The 27,643-nt window shown below is 50.2% G+C and overlaps 1 protein-coding gene across 1 annotated transcript in view; it reads right to left on the bottom strand.

Annotated features, from left to right (window-relative positions):
• LOC119383245 (RING finger protein 44) overlaps window positions 1-27,643 on the bottom strand; it is a 148,573-nt gene that overhangs the window by 106,130 nt on the left and 14,800 nt on the right. Inside the window, exon 2 of the mRNA XM_037651300.1 lies at window positions 2,882-3,137. Within this exon, the coding sequence (XP_037507228.1) occupies window positions 2,882-3,137 (256 nt within the window). The remainder of the gene's footprint in view (window positions 1-2,881; window positions 3,138-27,643) is intronic.

Genomic DNA, 27,643 nt, shown 5'->3' on the forward strand with positions numbered 1-27,643 from the left:
TTTTGCCCTTATTACGAATATGTGTCCCAGGGAATCAAGTAATTGCGTTCGTAAAACTGACTGATTTGGGTAGTTCAAAGACAACGACACTCACGTGCTGCCACACCCCAACGCCGCGACGAAGCTCCGTCCACCGACAAGTGCGTCCACGACGATACAAGCGCAGCGACGGCGCACAGGCGCTCACGTATTCCGCGGTGTCGTCTCGCGTGCGTCGCGTTCGAAGTGCACTTGAAATAATATCGCTTTTTCGGACGCCGTTCTTCCTCTCCGCGTGATAGCTGACACGCTGGCGACAAAATCCGCAGCCGAGCCTTGTTCCGTATATATCTGGTGACAAGTCGCCTGTGTGCCCACAAGGTGCTGTGACACGCAGTCTCAACGGACGTCTTCGTCATATGAAAGAACAGCGAGATACCTCTTCTTGCGTGAACTTGTTGCATACTTAAACCGAAGTTTAAAACGTTTAACTGCATAAAAAAGTGCATTCTATGGGCTTCACGTGCACGGGGGGTTTCAGAGTTAGGTTAAATATGGAAGAAGCAGAGAGTCCCGCAAGAAGGGTTGCGGAAACGCCCTTCGTTTTCAAAGGTGATATAGTATACGGCATGTATAAACACTCGTTGGGACCTCATTTACCGCCTTCACTGAGATACGGCGCACATTTGCGTGACAAGGCTCCCATGAGAGCCGCAAGGGATACGTTCGGGCCCTATTGGGACACCTGATCGCGAGACATACCAATTGAAATGCACAAAAGTGTTGGACCCTTTCAGGCAGCTATATACCCTCGCTCACGAGACAGAGAGCGGCGCCTCATCCCAGAAAGCGCACCATTCTCGTGTTCCCAGCCAAACTGAACCATGCCAGCTATCGGGCTCACCGCTCGCTGCCGACCTCTCGCGCAGGCTGGTCTATGCAAGGCCTGCAGCGGGGCCTACGGACCGTATTTCCTGCGAGCCTTGACCCACACGCGGCGGAGCTGCGTGCGCGGCAGTTCCCCCGGCACAGTGGCCCAAGCCGCCCTTCGTGACCGGCGCCGCAGGAAACGCTACACCGGCCAACGTGAGTGACCTTCGCGCGTGCAGGCTAATGGCCGTGCTTTTGGAACCAAGCTCACACTACCGGCAACTCAAAGGGGTTTTTTTGCGCGTGTGCGCCTGCAGTCGCCAAGAGACCAAATTTTGAAACGTTTCGATGTAGGTCAGCGGGCGGATGGCGAGGACAACACGGCCGCTATTCCTTCATAAGAATGGGAGGGGGGGGGGGGAATTTTTTCCTCGTGCTTTTAGCTTATGGTAGGTAGCTATAAATCCGTGATCAAACCTGCACGTACCCCAAACGACGAAGGAACGCGCCGAAGAGTCGCGTGAACGGACTCGTGTCTATATACAAAATGCATCGCGCACGTCGTCACAGCGGCATCGACATCATTAGGGTCACTGACGCCTGTTGGTTACAGCTTTTACGTGGTCAAGAGAATCATGTGCGCGGCCCGAGTTCTGCCTCTACAGCTTTTTGTGTATACTTCCGTTGTATTTACAATTGTCCATGAACTTCAGTACTTCAGCGCAGCCATACACTGGAGACGAGAGTTCTGCCTCAGAGTGCCTGTCATTTCACTCATCATATATTCGAAGACTCTGCTATCTTCGAAGACTTCACGAAGCCCGTAGATTGCACGCCTTGTTTCAAATTTGTCTGAGAGCGCTTCAAACGGAGCATAACATTCAGAATATGACAGCCTACAAGGCCGAAACACGGGTCGTTTGGCAGGTACTCGATGCGACGCCTATCATGAATCGCCAAGGAGTTCGAGAAACCACAAGATCACCGAAGACAAGTCTATGCTCGAACTTGCTGCCAAGGCGTGCGCCCGCTCCTCCAGGCCAGCCAAGGCCGTGTCAGCCTCGGATCCGCGCGACGCCTGTGACAGAGGGATTGGTAGCACGCACTGGTCGACCTCTTCGCCTGAATTTAACACGCAGCCGGCTCTCGTTGCTGATTGGCTGACACGGGCGCTATAGTTTACGCCGCATAGCATGGAAGAAAGCAGTTCGTAACACCAATAGGCCCCGAATCCTTGTTTTAGTCATTCAAGAGAAATAGGAAAGCTGTTCGCCGCACACGATTCGCAGCCCGTATACAAAATACGTAGGCAAGATAACCAAGCTTGCGCATATTTCTGGGAAGGCGAAGCAAGCATGCTGTGCGGCTCGCATACTATGTTCACACAGCAATCCAATTCTCGCAAAACGTAAGTCGCAATCTCGGGAATGTTTGCTGATTATTCGGTGGAAGCGCACGAAGGAGCGATACAGCACCGTCGTGCAGGCGGCTCCCGCTCACACACACACACACACACCGACCGCGCCCGAGAAAGCTCACTTCCAGAATCAAGACAAGCAATGAGGCCGTAAAATAACGCAGTTTAGGAAAGTCCGCCTTTCAAGTACTCCGGACTTCCGCAAAGATATGGACGCCCCGTTATATTGGGTTAGGCATAACAGAACTACACTTCATGCAAGTACTGGGGACAGACAGACGAAGCACTGCTCTTTCGTACAATCAAGCGTAATCAGTGGTTGGCAAAAAATACAATCACGGCCAAACTGTCGTTTTTAAACGGCCTCGCTATAGTTATGCAGCGCCAGGGCTGGCCTGCTTAGTGTGAAGCCGGAACTTGTCAACTCGGCCATTGTAAGTTTCCACCTTTGAATGGCGGGGTAAAAAGTGGTATGAAAACCGGGAAGTCCCTCAGAAAGAAAGAAACCTGCCGAAGCGAGCGGCAAGCAGCGTCAACCCGAAAAGGTGGCGCGCACCATGCAACCACACCAACCAGCTGACTGCGCGAGGGCGACGAAGCGTAGAGAGCACGCACCTGGCGGAGGAGGCGGAGCCGCACGACGGTGTCCCCGCAGGTCGTAGCCCCCGGGCGAGGCCCTGTGCACCATGGGCGCCGCTGCGTAGCCTGCTCCCGCGGGCGCCGACATGCTCGCCGGTGGCTCGAGCAACAGCGGCTCGGAGGCCGGGCTGCGGCGTCCGAACGGCGACGCCGCCGCCTCTCCGCCCGCCGTCGAAGCGCCGCCGCCCGCCGCCAGCAGAGCGCCGCCCGGGGAAGCCAGCTGCCGGATCTCCTGCGAAAAAGAGCACTACGTCACGCTTCGGCTGCGCAGTTCGATGCCCCACGTGTTCCCCCCGCCAGCTGGGAAAACTAATTTCCACGGCGCAATGCAGTCTCAGCCATTTATTAAGGCGAAAACGGCGGTGTCCGTGTCAACATCTCCACTTTCTGATATACAGACCAGATCAGTGTATTTGCTTCCAGGAGAAATTAAACCCTCGGTGCTTACGAAGGATAACGCCCTCCGCAACACCGTAGAAATCGCGGAGGCAAAATTAGACGCGGAAGCAGAATACACAGTTGCCAGCTTTCATTTTGCCGCGGCTGACGAGCAAGCAGTGCTGTACCGGTCGGGTTCTACGACCCTTCGCGTAAACCCGACACGCACTTCCGGGCACTCTGGGAGGGAGGCGAACCCCGACCATGCACTGAGCCAACAAACGGGGCGAGCGCCTCGCTCGACTGACGGAGGGCACATGCGAGCCGCAGGTGCAATCTGTCAGCGACAGAGAGGGGCGCTGTGTGGCCGCCACATCAATGCACTATCTAGCAACACAGCAACCATTAACGTCGATAGGAACAATCGCGGCAGCCGCGTGCATCCCTGTGCACTTCCGAGTGGCGCACTGCGTATCGGCCTAAAGCAGGCGCTGCAGCGCAAACGTATACTCCGGCCACCTATCTTACAGGTGTTGTACGAACGTGCTGACTGTATGAAAATGCGACAGACAAAAGCTCACATGTGAGTTGTTTTTACTTGCCAAAGAGCGCATGCAGCGATTCGCTCGTGTATTTTCGAACACGTTCGTGTATCACTAACAGATGAAGAGCTGCGGTTTAGGGGGACGAGCGCATGCTGCGCCTGAACAGCACCTTTATACGATCTGGCCGCGGGTTGTTCCTTTGCACACAGGAATTTAAATAATGAAGGCAACAGACCTGAAAAAAAAGTCGCAAACTCACACTCAAACCTGTCTTAGGTTACACATTGCCCATAATTTAAAAAAAAAACTGACATGAGAATGAAAACCGAACGCACAGTCCAGTCATACTATAACTATGCACTAAAGTCAGAGCACGCGTGTTGAATATAGGGATTGTCGCAGGCCCGTAGCCGGGGGAGGCAAGGGGCCGGGCACCCCCCCCCCCCCCGAAATTCTGGTGGAGGGGGGTGTTTTTACAAAAAAGTCGAGGCCTTCAGCGAGTGCCCCCCCCCCCCCTCCGAAAAAAATTCTTGACTACGGGCCTGGATTGTTGGTACAGTATGAACTTGAAGGAAACCGCTCAAAAGTGGGATGACGACGACAAGAGAGAAACACGGCACAGTTTGTCTCCTCTCGCGGTCGTTTTTCTTTTTTCTTCTTTCTTTAAGCGCTGCTTCCTTCAGCACAGGCTGACACGATGACATATGAAGCCAGGTACAGAATGTGAGTCAGCTGGGCCAAACAAAATACATACAGTGAGCTTGTATACGAAACATGATAAATATTTTGATCCGACAACTTCGTGCTTAGCAGTGCAGCGCCACAGCCGCTAATGCACGACGGTGGGTATAATAAACGTTGCATTCGAGCATAGGCGTGTGCACGGGGCGGACGCAAGGGGGGGGTGCAACGTCAATTGTGGTGCTGGCTATCTAATTTTAAAACAAAGCAATAAACACTACATATGTAATCCTACGATTCAGGCGTCATATCAGATTAACGCCTGCGGTTCCAGTGTTGGTTCCGCTTGTATAGCAGTCTAATAAATATTACATTTGTATTCCTATGATTCAGCAAGCTATACTAAAGCATTGCTCGATCCCGGAGGAATATATTAACGAAAGTTACGTATGATATTCTTATGATTGCACCATAAAGTGCACTTAGTTTCGATAATACTGACATATGTACTCTAACGTGAGGGCTGACGTTACGTCGCACCATAAGCGGTTACCCATTAAACGCCAGTGTTATCTACGTGCTTGGTAAGCCCACGATGTGCACACAGCTACTACACTTACAAAAACACGTCGATCCACCTCGTAACGCTGGGCTCAAAGCCATAAAATACAGCATAAAAGTGCTCGCATGAAACCGATTCCCACAACGCGTGGGATCTGCCGAATTTTTCAAGTATAATGGCGTCCAAGGGCCCCCTGATGTTGCATTACAAGAACTGCCTACCCCCCCAAAAGCCGGGCACCAAAGGCAGGCCGTAGTGAGAAGCACGTCATCGCTTGATTTTAATTCTTGCGCCCACTGCGAAAGCTCGTCTTCCTTCGGACACCGTGGGAGCGAGGGGGGCTGCGGTGTAACTCACTATACGCACACGCCTAAAAATTTCTTCGCTGATGGGAGGATGTGAGCACGCTTTTCGACGTGACGACCTAATCGTTTATTTTTAGAGGCCACCTCAAACCGCTTCTGAAGCTTGTACAATAAGGTCCTTGTGAATACAGCTGCCCTGATGACCGCCATCTGTCCAGCGTGCACTATAGCCTGCTGTCGCGTAACGAACCTCCATATTAAATAGACTAGTCTGAATTTCCGTGCTACCTCTTCAGCGGTGAGCTACATACCACAGGCCACTCGAAAATCACACCACTCCTGGATCCAAACGCGGCAACTGTTATCTCACACAAAGGAATGTGAACCCCATAAAAGCGGGACACCTGAGCATGCGTGTGTTGCGGCCAATACGTTGCGGCGTAATATCGAGACCACAGGCACGGGCAATGTAGTAGATGTGCGACTAACCGCGAGACAACGTTTTTCTCTGTTGGTATTGTTGCTGCACACTACGCGAAGACCTCAAGGCGAGGCAAAAAGAATGGTACTCAAGCTGTTGAAGGACGGGTTCCACGCGTGTGTGAAGCTATGTTTGTCGACGCGACTGGAAGCGGCAACAAAGGGCTGCTGCGAAACCGTCGGATTCTCCACGAGCGACCGAGGCGCGGCTGGCCCGAGTGTTTACACACGCGGCGCCGTTGCGCTGGGGGTTTGGAGCGCGCGCGCACAATGAGAGCCGCCCAAGGACTAAGCGCGGCCTGCAGCGCGCGCATTGTGAAGAAACGCTCCGGCACACATGTGTTTCAAAACGTTATCGGGATCGCGCGAACCCTCCTCCCCGCGTATATCACCCACAGCGTCCTCCTCGGCAGTTCTTCCCAAGGCTAAAACGGACGGTAGATCTAGCCAGGCAAGGTGACGCCATGCGAGGCCCTCGGGGAGACCCCCTTGGAAACGCGGCAAAACCTCGCTGCGCAGCTTTTTACAAGGGCCGTACGGGCGCGCCGCAACAGACTGATGCGTGCGCACGAAAGTTTCCGGAGATTGAGCGCCGCTCACCTTCGAGGCGTATACGTAGCAAAACTGACCGCAAGCCAAAGGACGTGGAAAACACGAAACAGGCTGCGAAAAATGTCCACTTACTGTGCCACGATCCGTCGTAAGCAGTGTGCCGACCGAGACGACAGCGATAGTGCGGAGCGCTATGTGCCCGGCGCCCCCTTGTAAACCAGCTACAGCTCGAGAACAGTAAACTAAAGCAAGCACTTGTTTCGGAATCAACACCACAGCAAGCCAAGTTCCACATACGTCGCTCTCAAGCGGACGCTTTTATTACGCCGAAGGTTCGGTGACTCAGGGCTCGCACACTCGGTTCGTGCGCGCGTGCAGGCTAAGTAATCACATAGACCTTGAAGAAGTCGTACTGCGGCTTACGAACGAGCGACATGGCCAGGTTTTCACACTCCGCCGTAGGTGGCAGCGGACGTTGGTAGTCTATGGGTGCGTTAGGAGAATACCTGATAATAATAATTGCTGGACTTTTACGTGCCGAAACAACAATATTATGAGCCGAGCCGTAAAGGAGGACTATGGATGAATTTCGTCTACCTAGAGTTATTTAACGTGCACCTAAATCTAAGCCCACGGGTGCACTTTGGATATCGCCCCCATCGCAATGCGGCCGGAAATCGAACCCCCGCCCTCGAGCTTATAGCAGCGGCGAATTTGCCCTCACCGCAACAACATGTTTGGGGAGGCGGGAGTTAGTCAAAGCTTTCCGTTTGGCATATATGCGGAAATGAACCGCTTTTTCAAACTCAGGAAGTGAACTTTTTTTCTTTTCTTAGTCGGGATAACGAAAAAGATGTCGGTTACGGATTCCTTCCCATGACAGGATGCCACAGAAGGTGTATTGCGAGGCATGTAACTGCGCCACAAAGCCACAGATCCCTGCGTCGTCGCGACATCTTGGCCTCACGACGCTGTCCACCTTAACGCACATGAACCGCGGCATTTGAATGCGACAACTCGAAATCAAAAAGGTCCCGGCGCTTTCCAGTGGCTGCCCCTTCCCCTCAACGAGCCGCCTGTCAATGCCGGACAGCGCGAAGCAGAAACGGCCGCAGGAGGCCGTGGAGGGGGGTCATGCCGTCACGGTGTTACGTGTTCGAAACGGGGCGCCCACGTCACAGCCGCCGCGCCGGTCGTTTTCCCGCGAAAGGCGATCGACGCGCGGTGGCCTTCGCGTGTCGACCTCCCCCTACAGCTCCTTGGCTGCGCGGCGGCACACGGCGTCAGACCGACGAATGTTACCCAAAAAGAAAGAAACAAAAAAAGCAGAACCGCGCGGAGAAATCGCGGCCGCGACGTCATCTGGCGAAACGCGCGTTGGCACACAGCGCGCGTGCGCATACGTCACCGGCCATTTCTCTCGTATCTCCCCACCGCCACAACAGCTGAGCGCGTGCAGAGCGCGCGAAACGGAACGCTCACTTTCAGACACGCGGCAAAGCGCGCGCCGACCACATACTCGACGGTCGCCGCGTCGAAGTGCAGAGTCGGCGGAAACCGCATCGCGATTGTGTATACATGTGACTGCAATTCACACGCCGCGGCCGGTGTTACCTTCGAAGTGCCCTACAATATCACACATTTGCATTCTGGTTCGAGCATGACACGAACAGGACGCCTAGGGTAGTCATTATGCGTCGGTGACGTGACCGAAACGGAACGTGAAACGTTCAACGTGATAATCACGTAAATATGTTATGCCTAAGGGCAGTCTTTCGAATAAAAAAGAAAAAAAAAAAGCACTCGCGCAGACGGTCAAGTGTGCTCACGAGTTGGGGTGCGTGGCAGACGAACAGCGATGGACAATACAGATTTTTTATAAAAACCCTATGGCAGTAAGGCTCTTGTCGTTTTCGCACACACACTCCACGTCGAGGCGAAAACACTTCTCCGCAGTTAAAATGACACTGTTACCAAATTTAATTAACAAAAACTCGTTAATTAACTTTTTAAATTATTTTCAGAGCAGGTGTTTATATTAGAAAGTTGCAGTGCGTGCCAAGTTATGGCACACGCATTTTTAAAAAATCACGAAAGTTGCACGTAGTTCGAGATATTCATCATCGAATGTCAAGGGCGAAATCGAAACTGATCGCGCATGAAGCGCGACCATTCAGCTACGTCAGACGAGCTACCCGTCTAATGGGAGCGAAGAAATTTGAAATGAAGGCGCGCCGCGGGCGTATGTGTTCGCGAAAAGCTGCAAGTCATCTCACTTGTGCCCGCGCATCGCCTTATTTTCGCGCGTAGCGTTTGGCGCTTATCCGATTTTTTTCGAACTGTGCGCAAGAAAACCGCGATATCAACCTTTTCTTTGTCTTGTAAGCATAAAACTCAGGAGCTGCCACTTCGGCGCTTCTTGCAGACACGCGAAATAGTTATTCGCGCCTCTTTATAGTTTAAGTGTAATGAAGGCAGTGGACACGGAGCTCGAGCAGTGTCCACTGCTGAGCAGTGTCGAGCAGAGAAGCGTATATAAGAAAGAATCACATAAGCACCACCCATCGCACACAAACATTAAGCTGTCTACTTGCCGATTTTTCTGGCCAGATTCTGCTTCTGCGCGCCTTCATTAGAATTTCGTCACTTCCCTGTCACGTGTCGTCCCGGTGTTCCGCAGCACTTTGTGCGCGCCGGGCGCGATCACTTTCGATTTGACCCTTGAAATTCGATTATGAATATCTCGAACTACGTGCAACTTTCGTGGTTTTTAAAAAATGGGTGTGCCATAAATTGGCACGCACTACAACTTTCTGATATAAACACCTGCCCTCAAGCCAATAATTAAAAGTTAATTAACGAATGTTTGTTAATTAGTGGCGACAGTGTCATTTTAACTGCGCCAAAGATTTTCCGCCTCGACATAGCGTTCATGTGCGAAAACGGCAAGAGGCTTACTGTCATAGAATTTTTATAAAAAATCTGTATTGTCTAAAAAAAAAACCACCCTGGATAGCTCACGTGGGGACGTACAAGAGGACACCCTTCCGAAAACTTGCGTGTTTTGGTTCATACTAAGGAGCCTATAGCTATAGCGGCACCTTGCACCGGCAAGATGGCGCTGCGACGCTTTCGTTTGTCACGCGGCTCACGCCAGCCATCGCCGACTACGGCCACTAGGGAAGCGAAGAAAGTAATATGGCACTGCAGATGCCACAATCCTTCGTCGCTTCTTATTTAGACCGTAAACGCGTCCATATCATATCGTTACAATTTTCCTTCCACCGTCTGCTAGGTCATTTGTTCTGGCGCCACTGACAACCGTAAAAATCTTGAGCGCAAGGAACCTGCACGTACGACACGGTTCCCTCATAGGCTCCTAGTCCGTGCCACGTCACACAATCAGAATGACTAATCTATTCATGTAAGAAAGTGAATTCGCCCTGTTCCCACGCTCTCGTGGTCCGTGGCTTTCGAGGCGTCACTGATATGGTGAAACCGCGCATACCGATCGTCTCAAAACCCTTGGTCACGGTTATGGTGAGTACGAAACGGACGTCGCATGGTCACCGTTGTGTGTGCATGCGTGTGCCAATTGCGAGTCGAGCGCCCTTGATTCAATGCGGAACAAAGACGCACACGGCACCCCCATTTGCACCGGGCACAGTACCAGATGACGACACCGTGGCTAATTGCGACAAATGCGCCAGCAAACATGGACCACATGTGTACAGCAAATATGTTTGAAAAGCCTCACCGAATAAATGTGGAGGGAGAGACAAAGACCACAACAAACCTGGTCGCCCCAATTCCTACGACTTATAAAAGTCCGCCTGACGGAAGATTCGATCCCGCTCTCATTCGGTCCTTGGCGCGTCCCGTGCAGCGACAACGAGCTCCGTCCGCTATGCCGCAGCTATCCAAGGGGCTTCATCCGCGACACGTAGAAGCGAGGCTGTTATAGAATAGCGCTGCACGCGCCTTTGCCAACACACCCAAGATATGGCCAACTCCTACGCGTGTCGCCTTGTGTAATTTGATTTGCATAAGTGCGCCGAGACGTAAGGTCTTGACACGTAACCTGCGATACAAAAGGTACGAGGGCGTACCGGCGCGTTTAGCTGTACTGCTTTGTATCGTGCTCAAAATAAATACGAGCACTCGCATAAGCACAAAGTGAAAAGAAGATAAACATATAACTGACATCCATGGGAAACGAAGGGCCCCTTACCGATGATAAAGAGGCAAGCTGCTTGGTCGCATAAGCACAAAGTGAAAAGAAGGTATAATTTACATTCCTGGGAAACTAAGGGTCCCTTATTGATGACAAGGAAGGATGCTATTTACGTGCTCGGTGACGTAAAATGCGGGTGCGTACATGGTGATCTGTGCGCAGTACAGAAATATAGCGATGAGCCAACTATAGGTTCATAGAAACCAAAGACAATCGGGGCGTCTTAGAGACAGGGGACTCGGAAGGGACGCCACCGATCAGGCGTACAAACTATCGCGAACGGAGGAATGTAACAGGCGAACAAAAGGAGTTCGGGTTCCAAGGCCGCTGGGAAAGACAATTTCTCTAAAGCTATTTTGATATTTTGGAAATTACTGCGAGAGGAGTATTTTTGCTGTAACTTAAATACATTTCAGAGCATCTTGCACTCAGTATTTTAAATACTTGGAAGTAAAATTCAATCCCATGGCAACAGAGCGCAAAACTATAACTCACAAGAACACGAAAGGCACAATTCCTTTGTTCGACGCAAGCAGGCTCTAAGCTTGCGTACGCTCGAACTCCCAAGCTTGCGTGCACACAAACTTAGGACAAGGCCCGTCGTGCTACCTTACACGTCCTGGTCAAACGAATGGCATGGCGGTGCGACATTTAAAGCGACTCCTGCGCTCACACACGAAATAAACTGGATCCTCGACACACACACACACACACACACACACACACACACACACACACACACACACACACACACACACACACACACACACACACACACACACACACACACACACACACACACACACACACACACACACACACACACACACACACACACATGTTCAACGCATCTACACAAAGTATGCACAGCGAGACAACGAAAGAAGAGTGCGATTTGCAGCAGAGCTGGATAACCTTACTCTTCTCCACAGAACCAGCGCCTGTCGAAGACAAAAGAGTTTCGGCGACAAGGGAACTCACAGCTGTCTTAAAATACCCCATCCTTCACGAACCTTTTCTGCGGTCCCTTCTCACATCCGTGGAGCACCCTTTCAATGTATAAGCATTTCTATTCCGACTCAACCAGAAACCTGTCATGTAAGACGAATCGCTATGATGAAACAAGTGTGTAAAACAAAAGTTTCCTAGGCGGTGCTGCGTTTCCAACCTCTTCCCGAAGTTGAGTGTCTTATACCCACTGGGCTAAACACCCACGCTTGCACAATGCGAACATATCTGAACCATATAACTGCGCTGTAGCGGCGCTACAAATCAAAAATGAGAACACTTTCCATGAAGGCTTTCCTGGAATGTTTCGAGACTCTAAATATAAGGCCGACATGGAAAACTTCGACTTCGAGAAAATTTAATGCCAAATACGCGTTTCGGCGGTCGCGAGATGCGCCTTCCGTGGGGCCGTTCCAGACGCTGACGAACGCATGGAAAAACGTCAAGTCGATGCCGCACGCGCCAGCAACGTTCCAGGGAATGCCGCAAGCATGGAGTTTCCTACAATACACTCTACACTTACGCATCTCTTAGACAACTCCCAAAGGAGATTCTCCGTGGAGTTTTTTTTTTTTTTTTTTAAAGAAATGCCAAGTCATGTTTTCAAGAAAATAAAAAAGCAGAGGCAAGTTCTGGGATGAGCACTTCTGGAAACATCTCATCTTGCCGGCCAACAAAGCTTTGTGGCAGTACAGACCGTTTCGCTGTACTTATTTTCTAATTTCACGAGAAAATGTACCTTGGGAGTACCTAACGAAACACCTTGTCAAAATATTTCGTACTCTAGACTCAGATATACTATATCCTGAATTCAGCATTTTGTACTCTACTCAAGTACGCTTTCTGTGAAATACTCGGTTGCTAATTAATACATTTTTGAAGTACCTGGTACAAGTCTGTCCCGCATCTGGATAATTTCAATTTAGCCTGAAACACCTCTCCTCGATAATACTATAGTCGTAATTTTGCCGTCTCTGTTTTCATACTACGCCAGCGCAAGCCACTCTTTCATGGCACGCGACGCAAGAACACGACGTCGCTTTCGGTTTTGTCAACCATGCATGGCATTCTCCTCCCTTCAGTATTTTCATACGACCATTAAAAAATGAAATCCAATCAGAAGTACAGAAGACCAGGCTTGGTGCGTTCTTTATTCCTATCGGAGGATTGAGCCGGCTTTTACTATGAACACAGTCTGAGAATCGCGTCAGAGTCACACACGGCGACTTGGAAATTTTATGTAATTTGTTGTTTAATATAATGAAATAAAGGAATGGAAGGTGAAAAGAGAAATACAGAGGGGGGGGGGGGCGATATCGTATGTTGGGAAATTTCGGGTCTCCTCGGACAGGAAAAATAATTTTCAAAAAGAAGCTTCCTCAGACGACTAACGCTTGTGAGCATTACCTCTTGCCGCCGCAAGAGGCCTACAGATACAGCACAGGTGATCACCATAAAGGCGTCCATGGCTAGCTATAGTTCGATATCCTAACATGTCTCCTGTACAGCATTTATTTCACCGTGCATGGCAGCATATTATTCGATTAAACTTTCACTACTGCAGTTTGTTCCATGGTTCTAAGTTAGCCACTTTAGCTGCATTTATTTTTAAGTTAGCACTCCCGCAACGCTCACAGTCACATATAGGTATACGCGGACACAGAAGATTAGGGGTATGTGCTATAAAATAATTGCACGCTTATTCAAAGAACACGCGAGTGGTCTTTATTCAGACATCGTGTCACTGAAAGACGTTCCCTTGGACGATTTTCAAAGCGAGCCGTGTAATCACCGTATGTCTCCGTCTTTCTGTTTCTTCGGCGCTATAAGTTTAAAGAAAACAGCTCATTGGTATTCAATTCGATATAACGTCTGCAGCGTGTCGTCCATACTTTATATGGAGAAAAACGTGATCCACATGACGCATCGCGAATATACGTACATGAAGTAGGAGTATAAGTGCTATCAGTGCTTGAATGCTAATGAGAAGTTTATGCCTAACAGAGGATGCGCGATCCCACGAGTGATGCGAGTTCTGCTGCGAACATGATGTATATACAGATAAGATGGGAACATGTTCATTGTTCATGTGCTAGCTTCGAGGCACGCATTACAACCGATAGGCAGTTTGCTTTCTCACTGTCTTTTTTTTTTGCGTATTTCCATTTATTATACTTCGCTCTATTCCACAGATCTATCTTGCTCAGCAGCTGAACCGCTGTGCAAGCTTAATGACAGATCAGCCGAAAAGTTGACTCATTTAAATCCCACTGGTATGTGCCATAATATACAGCCGCGCTCGATATGAGCTGCAATCATGTGTCCGTGGTCTAAGGCGCTCACTTTTAGTATGTTAGCGCGATAGTGCTAACATACTAAAATTTGGTTCAATAAACAACAGCACTTGAAACGATGTTTAGCTCTCCAAATATTCGTACGCGTCGTTCAATCTTGGAGCCCCTCAGTCGACCACGTGCACCTCACTTCAGCTCATATTCAACGCGATTGCATACATAAGTTGCAAAGGAAGTCGCTGGCCTTTCGAACTATACTGGCTTCAATGCTGAATATACTTAGAAATATGAAGCAATGTGACAAATTTGCTCAGTGCATCTAAGGGATATGGTTTCTTTTCTAAAAGCACCTTTGAAGCCAGCGCTGTTTGGAATGCGGAAGAGCTTTAGTTTTTAGAGCTGCATGCACTTTAAAAAGCGCTTTAAAATCGATCAACTGGATGAGTCTTAATGTCCCAAAGCAAAATTTGCCCCCTTAAAAGATGCGGTACAGTCCGGCTACAGTTCTCGACTTCTCAACTACAGTTCTCACCGACTGTACACGAGCATTTCGCCCCCGTCGTCACGCGGCCGCCTCAGTCGGGACTCGAACCCACAACCTTGCATTCAGAAGCAGAAGGCCGAGCACACGTCAAGAAACCGCGTTGGAGAGTGCTATAATGATTCAAATGCCAATAAAACCGCACGGCGATATATGCTCCTGACAGCCCGCTTCCAAATGATAAATTTCCTGTGCAGAGTGGAGTCATGGACATCCGACAAATTAGTGAAGAGACTTGATCAAGAGTGACCTCACTAATTCCCCCCCCCCTTTATTTTTATTTAGAGTAGACGTCCGATAAGGCGACTTTACAAATTACGGTATACTTTTAAGCAAAACTGTTCGTATAGGCCTTCGCTCACGTAACGGCGCTTTTTCGTCGCAGTTCCTGTCCTGACCACATTTGCGATCGCTGAGCGTTTGTCCATACATGTAAGGCAGCGAAAAATACGTCGCTCTAAGTGATACGCGCAATTCTCTTGGGAGGCTGAAGCGTGTCTTCCAGGGATAAATAAAACACGTTGTTGGGCTAGTTGGTTCATACTGTGCGAAAGGTAATAACGCAGGGAAATCCTGATTTTGGGAAAGGTGTTCCCACACGCTTTTTTTTTTTCGGGGAACCGGCCTCTCGTTTCATATTCGGCCTACTTCATTTTCATTTCGACCTATCAAAGTTCATAGATCGGACTGTACTGTACATGCATCTATCTAGTCGCCATCACGGATGCAGGTTGGGCTCTCGGCTACGAGGCTACGTCGACAGGCAGCGCCGAGAAGCGCGGACGGCACTCTTTTCCGCGAAACCGGCCGGCGCGAACAAAGAGGGAAAGAGGGGCGAAAACGAGTCGACGAGCTGGCCACTGAAGCCGAGCCGCTGCGGCGGCTTCCATTACCGCACCTCTCGATGCTTCGCGAAACAATGTTGCGAGCTGCAGCCCGACACGAGAAGAAGCAATGCAACGCACGACGCGAGCACCATCTCATTTGCGCGCATCATCACTAAAAGAGAGAAGCAAATCAGTCGGCCCGCCATCGTCGCGACACAACGGAACTCGCCCGTATGTTAGAGGGAAACAAACGGGGTAAATAACGCTTCCATTAGAGCTCCTTTTCTGAATCAAGTTGTTTCATACAAAGTAGCTGCACTTTTCGAAGCGCCGCTAACATCGCGCACTCACCCGCCATGGTGGCCTAGTGGTTACGGTGCTCGACTGCTGATCCGAAGGTCGCGGGATCGAATCCCGGCTTCGGCGGCCGCGTTTCGATGGAGACGAAACGCTAGAGCCCCGTGTATACTTAGATTTAGGTGCACGTTAAAGAACACCAGCTGGTCGAAATTTCGGAGCCCTCCGCTACGGCGTCCCCCATAATCATGGTTTTGGGGTGTAAAATCCCAACAGTTCTTAACACTGCGAACTCGGGCGATAGCTGGGTAACCGTAAGCTTCGACGAGGCAGCAAACAAGCGGAAATTGATCTCAAACATCGGTGAGTGGAAATGCGGCGAACTTAGCCGAATATTGCCAAATATGAAATATTAGGACCCGTGCATTTATTTACAAAACAAGTTTGTACGCTGAAACTGTTCGCACAAGTCAGTCCTATAGTGTCGGGTACTTATCGAAGGCACCCTCGCCGATGGCGAACAGCTGGGTTCAGATTTGGCCCCAGATGGAAACCGCCAATAAATGGAAAACCATCTAAGAGGTTATCACCTGCTGTAAGAACCACTCCTTTTCACCACTCTGTCACAAACCCGTACCTTTGCGACAGACCGACGGGCGCAAACGCTGCATGATGACGCTTTGCAATGCGTATGTAACTTCCTTGCAAAATCTGTTAATACAAGATGCTTCACGAAAAAGGAAAGAAAGAAACTAGTGTAGTACTGCTCAGTAACGCTGATTCTTCCGCGCGAGCTCCGACGAACATATGAACACCGACCACGTGCACCAAAAGCTAAGCGTTACACGGGCATTTCTGCATAGCGCTCCATCGTAATGCGGCCGCCGCTCGAGCTTATAGCAATGCAATACGACAGCCACAAAGTTATACCACGGCTGGTTCACAAGTTTTGAGACCAAGGTGACGGCAAAAAGAGCTAGGGCCGAATTCACAAAACTTCTCTTTCGTAAGTGTTTTTTTTTTTTTTTTTCATTGGTAAGCCGGCTTCGCTAACTGTGTGTCTCGCATCGTGATTGGCTGAAATATTCCCTTGCGAAAATTTTTACAATAAGACATTTTTGTGAAAAGATAGAAAGGTGGGCGAGTTGGAATCGATGCATACTTGGAAAACCAGCGCGAAACCGACGGAGAACACTGAGGATAAGAAGGACACAGGACGAGCGCTGTTTACCAACTGAAATTTATTTAATTGAGCTGAACGCACGAAAAACCAACATTATGCGCGCGCAGAATCCTGTGTGACCTATAGTCGGGTACAACTTACGAAGTCCCGAGAGGCCCCGCCCAGACGACCGAAGCGCGGCAGCCGATCGCCTAAAGGACACAGTCCCTCTCACGCACTCTGCAGTGCTCTCCGAAGGCAAGATCACCGGCGGTCCCGCTCATGACGTCAGTCAGGAGTGGGCGCCCGTTGGTGCGGACTTGTGTTCATCCGCCTTTCAGGAGGAAATGCCGCGGACTTCTAAAATTGTATCCGTCTACAGAATCCTGCGTACGCATGGCGTTGGTTGTTCGTGTGTTCAGCTTTGTTCAATAAATTTCAGTTGTTAAACAGCGCTCGTCCTGTGTCCTTCGTTTTCTATGTGTTCTCCGTCGTTCTCGCGTTGGTTTTCCGAATATACGTTTTTGTGAATACGGGCCCTGAATTTTGGAGCTGCCGGGCGCGCAACACGCTCCGAGGGCAATGCATGATCGTCCCGCAGGACTACTCGACGACTATTCAGACACCGGCCATCAGGGGTCACGGGAGAAGCGAGCGCAAACGCCCTAATGTGCAGCTGTGGCCTCGCCTCCTTGGCGACGCCCGGCTGCCGAAACGAGCCCCGCGTCCCACGCCCCGTCGCAGACACCGAAGGCAGCCAGCTGCTGCCGCCGAGCTGCGGCCAAATGTACCGTGCACGCCGCGAAGACCCCCCGTTCTGTTTGGGGGCCTGCATGCCAGTCTCGGTGCGGCCCGCACAAGACCGAGGCTGCGTTTTCTTTGGGACAACGCTGTATTTTTATAACAGCCTCGAAAACGGTGCCTGCGCAAGTGTAGTACATTCACCATTTAATTCTTTAATCCCCATGGAAAGGTTCCGATCTGCCAGATGAATATTCGGCGAGAATGCTCGTGCACTTTACAAACGACGACGGATTCGGCAATACCACCCTAGTTAGCCATGACGATTAATTTCACTGCAACGTAAGTGCATCTGCGATAACTTAGGTCGAGAGAAGAATGAGCTACGAAGGCGGGAAGGGAGGCTTATCGCACAGACAACGAAACCCCCTCCTTCTTCACAGTCAGACACCACTGCGCTCGCCGTGTGCATGGCCAGAAGGAAGGCGTAATCGTCGTCCCTTGGTGGTGCCAGCGGTAGGAACGTATGTGTCTGTGGTGAGCAGCTTTCCAAAGCACAAAGAAAAGAAAGAAAGTGTGCGCTCCGTTTCTTCTTGCTTTCTTTTTTTTTTACTTGATCCGTGCATTCTTTTTATATCTTTCTTTAGAGCAAGTTTCACAGGCCGGGAGGATATTTCGAAAGGGCATCGGAAAAAGTGACACACGCCGTGCATAGCTGTACTAACGTAATTGGGCTGGTTGGTTCATATCTGCTGAGGAAACAGCGCGAATGAAGAGAGGAGACAAACCGGGGCTCTTCTAGGATAACAATGTATACAAACGGGCGCCGACTGTGGAGGCGCCATTGGCCGGCTCTAGTACAAGCACGCGCGCAGCCACCAGTACCCGCCCTCACAATGGGCCGCAGGTGATTGCTTCCACCCCACACGAACAACCCGGTCAGTGCGATCGACGAGGTGAGGGAGGAAACAAAAGCGAGAGAAAGAAAACCCAAGGCGACAGAGTGCAACAAAAGGCTATCAATTGCGCGCCGCTGTTTACTTTCTTCCTCGCCTCTGGACGCGTGCGTCAAAGCCGGCTTGCGGGCTCCGGGGAGCCGGCTACAACGCGCGCGATCGGCGGGTTCGAAAAGGCAACAGAAAAGAATACGAAAATCGGAAGACGCCCAACAACCTTTTCGCGCGCAAACGTCGTGCCCAAGGCAGAAACGGTGACGCTTACGCTGCGGACAATGGCGCGGCGCCGCGCGAAAATAAATCGAGCTTCGAAAATGTCGACACATACATACGGCCGCGCAAACATTTGCGAGAGACGCCGCCGACGACTCAGAAATACGGACGTCGCATATCGGAAATCGGCCTGTCGTCGCAGGGCGAAGTGCCCGCACAATCTTCGGCCGCTGCTGCAGCTCCGTACGAAGCAGGCTCGCGCGCAGGAGGAAAGCGGCATCGCGAAACACAGGGAGGCGGGCACGCTTCAACAAAAAACGTGTGTGCCGCACAAATTAGGCATACGCCACCAGCGGGAAGGGGGGGGGGGGGCATCTACTAAAAGTGAGGAGGACGGCAAACACCGATGAGAATCGCGCACGAAAGGCCAAGCGCACGTGGCAAACTAGACGAGACGACGCCAGACGGAGTGTGTGGCAGAAAGACGTCTCATGCTACTCAGGTTAGAAGCTTGAAAGGAGCACACGCTAAATCCAAAAGAGACGTCCCAAAACCACGATATGAGGCTCTATAGCATTTCGCCTCCATCGAAATGCGGCCGCCACGGCCGAGATTCGATCCCGCGACCTTCGGGTCAGCAGTTCAGCACCGTAACCACCACACCACCGTGCACGGTGGTGTGGTGTCACCCGCCATCGCCATGGCGGGTGACTTTCAGGACAGACATTTCGGATTTAGTTGCAGGGTGTGTGATCGGCTACTACTCGAAATTCTGTGTCACCTCTAAATCGTGTGTTTCGCTGGTCATTCTCCTTCAGTGGAATGACTCGCAAAGTTTTTGCAAGGCCGTATTCTCCGAAACAAGACCATTTTCCTTTCTAACGCTGCTTGCTTGCGAGGTGAACGCTAATACCCGCGATCAGCACTGCTGTCGATATTTTGTCGAAACTTTTCTTGTACCTATAGATATAGCTTCACAAATGCCGTTTAACACGGCATTTGTGAAGCTATACACAAAACACCGTGACGGTTGTCATCAGAAGGGCCCCTGCGAGTCCCCCTTAGTAGTATACGCTTATATTTGCATTTCACAATGAATGCGGCGAGGGTGCATCTTAAAGCGCATTTTTTTTTCTTTTAAGATTACACTCCGAACGTGCTTACAATGCTTTCGGCGCTGCATTCTTTCGCCAATAACCGTTGCGACAAGAGATAGGAGAAAGGATTGCGCAAGCGTTAGTTTAACAGCGCCTGCTGCTGCGTTGCTCTGAGAGCACTTTTATTCGCGTAATCACGACAAATACTCTAAACCTAAGTACACGTGCCTCTAGCATTCCGCCTCCATCGAAATGCGAGCGCCGCGGCCGAGATCGAACCCGCGTCTTTCGACTCGAGCCAAGCACCCTTATCAATGCGCCACCGCGGCGGCCGCCGGAAAAATTGAAACCGCTCAAGTAATGGGGAAAGGATCTAAGCTTAGAATATGTTAAATAAATTAAGCGAAAACTGCTTCACAAATAATCATTCTACGATAACACCACTATAGGCTGAGGGCGGATTTATGAGTCAGTCTATAAGGCATTAGTGCCGCAAGACGTCTTTTTTCTTTCGTTTTTTTACTCCGAGTTAAAGGGACCGACAACTGGCCAGAATGGGTGATTAGATCCTGGTGGAAATGAAAAGGCCATGAATTATAGTGACAGATTCCAGAATACTTTTCGCGATCTGAGTAGGATTTATATTTTCAAATCGCGTTTAAAAGTAACAAAAACCGGTATGTCGCGCAGCCTAGCGCGAGCGCCATGAACCAGACGTATGCAGTCTTAAGCACTTTGTTGTACGTAGTCTAATGCTTTTACACGCACCAGAACGAAGGCTGAAAATTTGAATATGTATGTTATTGTCAATTCCCGTTTGTTTCTAAGGTAAAAGAAGTAAAGCATCAGATGCGGCGCTGCTTTCGTGGCTTCCAGTGAAACGGAGGCTGCGGCGCATGCGCGCGGCGTCCGGCGGCGTTTCCCGCGTAGCTCGACTCTCGTCTGCTCTCGTCGTATCGGACTTTTGAAGAATAGCACGCGAGTTTGCGCTGCTGCTCGCAAAATGCCATCGACTTACTGTTCTGTGGAGGATTGCTACCATATGCATGAACAGCACTGCTGGTGTATCCTACCACTTGTTTCGTTTTCGAAGGCTTAGCTTGGCTTGACTAAAATGTGATAAAGCGACCTGTGTACGGCCAAAGTACTTCTATAAGAAGCCCCAGAAAAACGCTATAACTATTGTAAAATAATTTAATAGGCTAGAAGGCAGTAGTCGCGGCACCGCAGGCTTTGCAAACGTAACATTGCCTTTTCATACTTAGGGCATAACTTGTCACCACTGCTGGCGTATAATCGCTATCGCGCTCACCTCTCACTGTTTGCAGCATGTGATATTAGGACTGCATAATCGCTGCAGATCGCAAAACTCTGATTACAAATGTTTTACGGCGTTCTCCGCGTTACCACTCCGTGATTAGAAGCTCTGACCGGTAAGCTTCCCATTGCACTCAAGAAAACGGGTACCACAAAAGTTGGTTGTCGGTCCCTTTAAAGGCCAACTCCGGCGATTTTTCGAGGTCGATGGATCTCAGTGAAATTCGCTGGGTAAGTTCCTTTGCACGTTTCCGTCATTTATGCCAAATTACAGGCTTGAGACATGCGCAGATTGTTTGCAAATGAATTTTAAAGATTGTCTGCAAACGCCCTCCTGGCTTCCCACAATTATTGGCAACATTGCGTCTGTGACGTCAGTGTTGGCAAGGCGGCGGAAGTGACGCAGCCGAGGGCACCGTTAACTTCGGCGCTTAGGCCGCTACAGCGAGCGTCTGCTGTGCACAAGGCGACAGACAGCGTTGGTTTGGCCGGCGCTTCGCTGGTCGTCCCGGCTGTCACAGTTTTCATACTCCGCGCCGGCGTGACCGGCATGCCTTGCACGACTTCCGGTTCGTTCGTAACAACGTCTACGTCATACGTAGACAGTACACTCGGTTGGGTTTCGGTTTCGGTGTTGCGCTTTCTTGCTTATTTAAAATTATTCTCCAATTTGCCGAGTATTTCTGCTATCGGGCCCGTAACAGGAGCGTCTCAGGAACATAAAAGCACCATTACTTTGACATGGCCAAAAAATCGCCGGAGTTGGCCTTTAAGCGAGTAAGCAATATCTTGTAGTACGTATACTCAATCAAATCAATACGTTTACACAGTACGTTTACAAGGTACTACTACGCTCAATGATTGCGTTGGCCATGCACTCCTTTTAATATAGCGTCTGTTTCACCCTATTTTCCTCGAAGACCTCCCAGCCGTTATTTGCTAAGCCCTCTCTCGTGCAAACCATGGCGCTTGACCAGGGGCCCCCAATTTCTCATTTCTCCGCACAGCACCAGTGAGTGGTGGTAAAACGTGGAAGGCACGATCGGGCACTGCAGTGTCGGCACTGCGCGGCGCTGAAATGATGAGAGACAATATAGAAACGGAATATAACGCCCCTCGACATTCGCGCGTGAGCCAGAGAGACAACATGGCCGCCATGCCGATCGCGCGGTTCGGACGTAAGCGCCGCAAGGCGAGCAGCGGCACGTAACAGCTCGAAGCCTATAGGCTAAGCCGCTGGACAATGCATGGACTGCAGCACAGCGAGCACCAAAGCACGAATTGCTCTCTCTCTCTCTCTATCGCCAAAGCTCAACGTCCCATGGGATATGGTGCCGTCGTGGACACTGCCAATGTCAAAATCGTGAAGGCTATCGCTTTTATTGTTTTCATGTCCGTTCCGACCGCAACATTGTAGCACGCGACCGAAGGAAGCTTTCGCCGGCGGCATAGAGGTGGTCGACGAGGCAGGCGGAAACTTGGAAGGCGCAGACGGGGAAAGAAGCCACCAAAAAGAGACGCTAAGCTCGCACTGTTCTTTTTCTTTTTCTCTCTCTTTATTTCTCGGTCCAGCGACACCGGCCGGCCCGTGCAGCATTTCGCAAAACTATGCATTGCGGAAAAGAAAAAAGAAGTAATAACGTGCCTTGCTCGGAGCCCAGAAGCCAGACGTTGCGCAAATAATACGCTGCTTTACAGCCTGTTTCGCGCAACAGATACTTTGTTGGCGGGATGCGAAAACAGAACTTTACCGACGCTGCGCGACGCTGCTGTCGTTTGCAACGCATGCGTCTCGACGAAGAAACAAAAACAAGAAACAGCTTCGCAGCATTATACACGCATGGGGGCGGCTTATACACAAGTATGCACGATCATCCTGAAGACTATAAGCCCGCATATATATATATATATATATATATATATATATATATATATATATATATATATATATATATATATATATATATATGGTGCTACAGCTATCTTTAGCCAGAGTTTTAAAATATACTGACACACTCAAGGACGACGCGACCAAATGCATGTTGCTGACTATTGCATGGAGTAAGTCAGGCTATTTTTTGTGTTTTGATTAATTGCTTAATTAGACAACTTTAATTAACTAGCTTTTGAACCAACGAAGCTGGACAAAAAATGCCAACGAGCAAGTTGTAGAGCGGTTTGCAAAACGTCCGATTAGAAACTTTCTAACCTTCTTTCTATCTATTAGGTACTAGTGTTTTTCTGGTTACTCAGATGCCCGCGAAATACAAAAAACACCACGTGACATGCCCGCTTGCACGCCAGTGTGCGCGATGATTCTAGAGCTCGCTAACGCGCCGCATGCAAACGACCATAGCATTTGCCCACTTGCGCTGCCTCGACAGGGCAGCGACGATGGTGGTGGCTGTGCGACGGACACGTTTTGCTAGCGGTAACACAAGTGATAACCGCCGCGTCTGCTTATCGCTGTCATGAACCGGCGTGGAAGCATATCGTTTATCCGGGCTGTCCCCCTTTATATACAGTGTGCACCAGTGCGGTTTTAGCTAAACCCCCAAATTTAATTTTGATTTATTTGAAAAATAGTGTGCTCGGATGGCGGAACACTTTTGAGGAACTCGAGGACCCCGAAAGGGCGACAAGGTTGGGAACAACATGCCCACACTAAAAACGACAGAAATGTCACCGCAAACTCGCGACATGTCTTTCTACAGGTCGCAGAACATACCGCCTTTAGAGATTTCGTCCATCAAAATGACGTACGTCTTCCGTCTTTCTAATATGATTCTTTTGTGCACGAACGCGACTGGTTTGAAGGCATTAATAAAGAGCGATCTGCACGTACTCATGCTCAGTGCTACGGGCCTCGCTTCTCGATCGCCATTTGCTCCCTTTAAGAATGGGAAGCCTTCAAAACGCGCGTAAAGCGAGTGACCTCAGCAATGTTGAAGTTTGGACAGGCTTGTATACGATCTCAGCAGGAGTGACCCGTCATACACGCCTCAACGCGAAGAGCCGAAAGAGTTGACAAGCACGAAGCCATCGTCAAATACTTCCGCCTGGTGAGTTGAAGGTACAACGGGGGCTCGCCATGGACTGAAACCGAACAGGCGCCCCGAAAAAAAAACGTGACACGCCACACTGTTTGCGGGACTAGCTGGTCAGAATTGAGCGATAAAGCACGCTAACAAAACTGGAAGACAAAAAACAAGGTAGCGTATCACTGTCGCTGTATGGAAAGCAGATGAAAGATAGTAAATGGTGAGATATCGTTGAACAGGGAATCTCGCTGACGTTTCGACAAGTGGATTTGTTTTCGCCAGGGCATGCAGCCTTCCTTTTAGCAGCGTGTGTTCGCTATGCGCACTCTCCCCCAACCACAAAAGTGGAGGAGGAGAGTGAGCACATAAACACGCTGCTAAAAGGAAGGCTGCCCTGGCAAAAACGAGTCCACTTGTCGAAACGTCAGCGAGATTCCCTGTTCGCCGATCCTCAGGCCACGAAAGCCCTCTTGTGCTTCTTGAGGACCACCGGACTTCACGAGCGCCTATGAACTAACAGCGCGAGTTCGTGTTGTGTAGTTTCAAGCTGTTCATCCATCTCTTTCTTACTCTTCTTCTTTCTTCTCTGCCCTTTTCTATTATTCCCCCACCCCAAGTGTAGGGTAGCCAACCGAGCCAAAGCTTGGTTAACCTCCCTGCCTTTCCTCTTCGTATCTCTCTCTCTCTCTCATCGCTTCATGCCTCCATCTTTCCCTTAACTCCTGTCTTGAAAAGCTAACGAAGGAACTCTACAAGTCAGGGCTCATGCTGGGGATGAGAAGAATCGGACACCGAACGATTTGCACTTTCGTGATGCCCTCGGACACCCCTCTCTTCCCTTCTATTTCGATGCGCTGCTGGCAAAGCTGTGGAGCAGTCAAGGTGTGCATGTGTGTGTGTGTGGAAGGAAGCCACCGGGCGACTACACCTGTGAGAAAGAAAGGCACCGCGCTGTCCGCCGGCTGTTCGGTCGCGCCGCCCTTCCTTCGGCTGTTTATCGCACGCGATACGGAGCGGCTTAGAAATCACCGACTTCCTGTTACCCCCCACCGCCGGGTTACGCCAAAATACGAGGCAAAGATCGAGATTCCCGGCGACGTCGCCGGCGTGTGCACAGCCCATCGGCCGCGAAGGCCGCCGAGTGAACACGAAACCGCGGCGTCGAGACTGGCACAACCTCTTTCTTCCAGGTGGTGTTGGCGAAACTCCGTATTCTAACCGAACACGCGAGTGTTGTGTTTCTTGAGAGCGTGACTATAAAGCGCCTTCTGATTGTTGAGACAGCATGAAAGCCCAGGGAAACCGCTCGATGTCATGCCGAATGCACCACGCCGTGTTGACTCGGCTCAGCGACTGCCGCGTTGTCGACGGAATTGGGCAAAGAAGAGTTTTAGAGATTAGAAAAAAGAAAACTGGTAGACCGTCATTCCCGCTCGGCCGAGGTCTGAAACAGTCTGATGTCGCAGGTTTATTATAACTTTCACTTATTAAGTATACGTAGCACTCTACAAAATGCACCGCTGAAGCTCTATTGAAAGATTACGAGGTCTTCAGTAACGATAATCCGGCTATGTCGCTGCTAGATCGGGCCGAGATGACTAGTCATGTCAACCATTACGTAGTGAGCTTCAGCAGCCTGCTTACAAGATCTCGCAGAGCGCCACGCTCGGAGCTATAACTGCATTAAATACGTATAGTCGCCACTGAGCCAGACCTCCTCAACCTGGCATCCCAACTTCAGGCTGTTTTGTGGGCAGCTAGGGGAAGAAGGGGGCACGAGGCCGGGGAATTATCGCGAACAAGTGTTGTTCTTGACGACCACAATAACAACCTCTGTCGCAAATATGAATCAGGACCAGGTTGTGCTCATCAAGGAGTGCTTTCACAAGGTGAACTCCAACACAATTCCCGCTATCCCAGGCATGATCTCGAAGACTACGACTCACGACTGGTAATCGATTTGCACCGTTCATTATGACTGCGTGGGCAACGCGTCTGTACATAAGGCGCTGACGATGAATCCGCTAAATATTCATTTCGGAGCTGCTTTGGCGTATACGGCCGCATCGTACTTCATCATCCTCATTTATCATTATATACCTTTAAAATCCCCTTGAGGCATGACATCCCGTATCACGGCGTAAGCATATCGAGGCATATTTTATTGTTCACTGCCCAAATGCTCATCTATGCAACGTTCATGTTTGACATGCGGCTTGGCAATCAACATGCGGGATGTGTGCGGCTCTGTTGCATCAACTCGGTGACGGTGTTTCGCGTTAGTCTCACTTTTCTTCGATGTAATGAAACTTGCAATTATTATTGTTACGACACGTGCTCATCCAAGTGTTGATCTAGAGTCGAGAACTTGAAGTTCTGTTAACTCGAACGCTGTGAAATGGTATACTTTCGCACCAAGCACGAAGTATATGCGGATATGCGAGATCTCAAATAAGCAATAGGCGACCTCGCGTACGACATTCCTGACAAGGTGTCCAACGGCCAGTGACGTCACTAAACGCCATAATGCATTTTTAATGTCGGGAAGCGCGCGCGAGGTCCAATTTCATTATATCGTAGTACGTTTTTCGGGCATGCAGTGGCCCGAAACTATGCCGCCCCGATGGCGCTGGTATAGAAAAAAAAAGAAAATTACGAGGTGACAACAAAGAAACGGGCTCAGCAGAAAAAAAGGCTCCGTGGTCTCGGGGCGCGAGAGAGCAGCAGACATGATCGATTCCTGCGACTCACTTGCCGAGCACACAACGTCGTCATCTCAAGCATTTCACTACGATGATGTCACCTTCAAAGAGTTACCGACCTGCCGGCTTCGCCACTGAAGTCATAGCCTGAAGACCCCGCATGAATTTGGAGCCGGACCACTGAGTTCCTCTCTGTCCCAACGGCACACTGCCGCGCTGGTATACGATCCCCAGCGGCGGTTTTGCTTACTTCGCGCACGGTAAGGACGAAGCAGAGAATGCTACAGGAACAATGACAGCGCGAAAGAAGGTCCAGAATTGCCCTGCTCTTCACTGTTGTCACAGAAAGAGCAAGAAGCGCATCGCCTGTATGTATATGGCACATTCTTCTTCTTCTTCTTTTATATATATCTTCTTAACGGGCAAGTAATAGTGACCACCGAATCGCTGCTAATTACGTCTTCACTTTTCTCAGTGTTCCTCACTGTATTGCGTTCCTCACTGTATGCACGATCGAACACAACCGCGATCCTAAGCGCAGACTGCGAACTCTTCACTCCTTTGATTCCGTTGCTCTGTCGCGGCCCGTTCTCCCGTACCAGGAGCGCGCAGATACCAAGACCATGCGCGCTTGACAGCCGCCATAGTATTCAAATATCATTAAATGAGCCTTTAATATTCACTGCACAGAAACGATTCTTCTGATCGACTGAAACGTGCGTGCAGAACGAAGAGCAGCCTATACAGAGGACGCTTCAGCCGGCACTTCGCAGAAGTTCGAGTCAAACAGCGAGATCACGCAACA

This window comes from Rhipicephalus sanguineus, chromosome 1, assembly GCF_013339695.2.
Source record: "Rhipicephalus sanguineus isolate Rsan-2018 chromosome 1, BIME_Rsan_1.4, whole genome shotgun sequence".
In the NCBI taxonomy this organism is placed as follows: domain Eukaryota; kingdom Metazoa; phylum Arthropoda; class Arachnida; order Ixodida; family Ixodidae; genus Rhipicephalus; species Rhipicephalus sanguineus.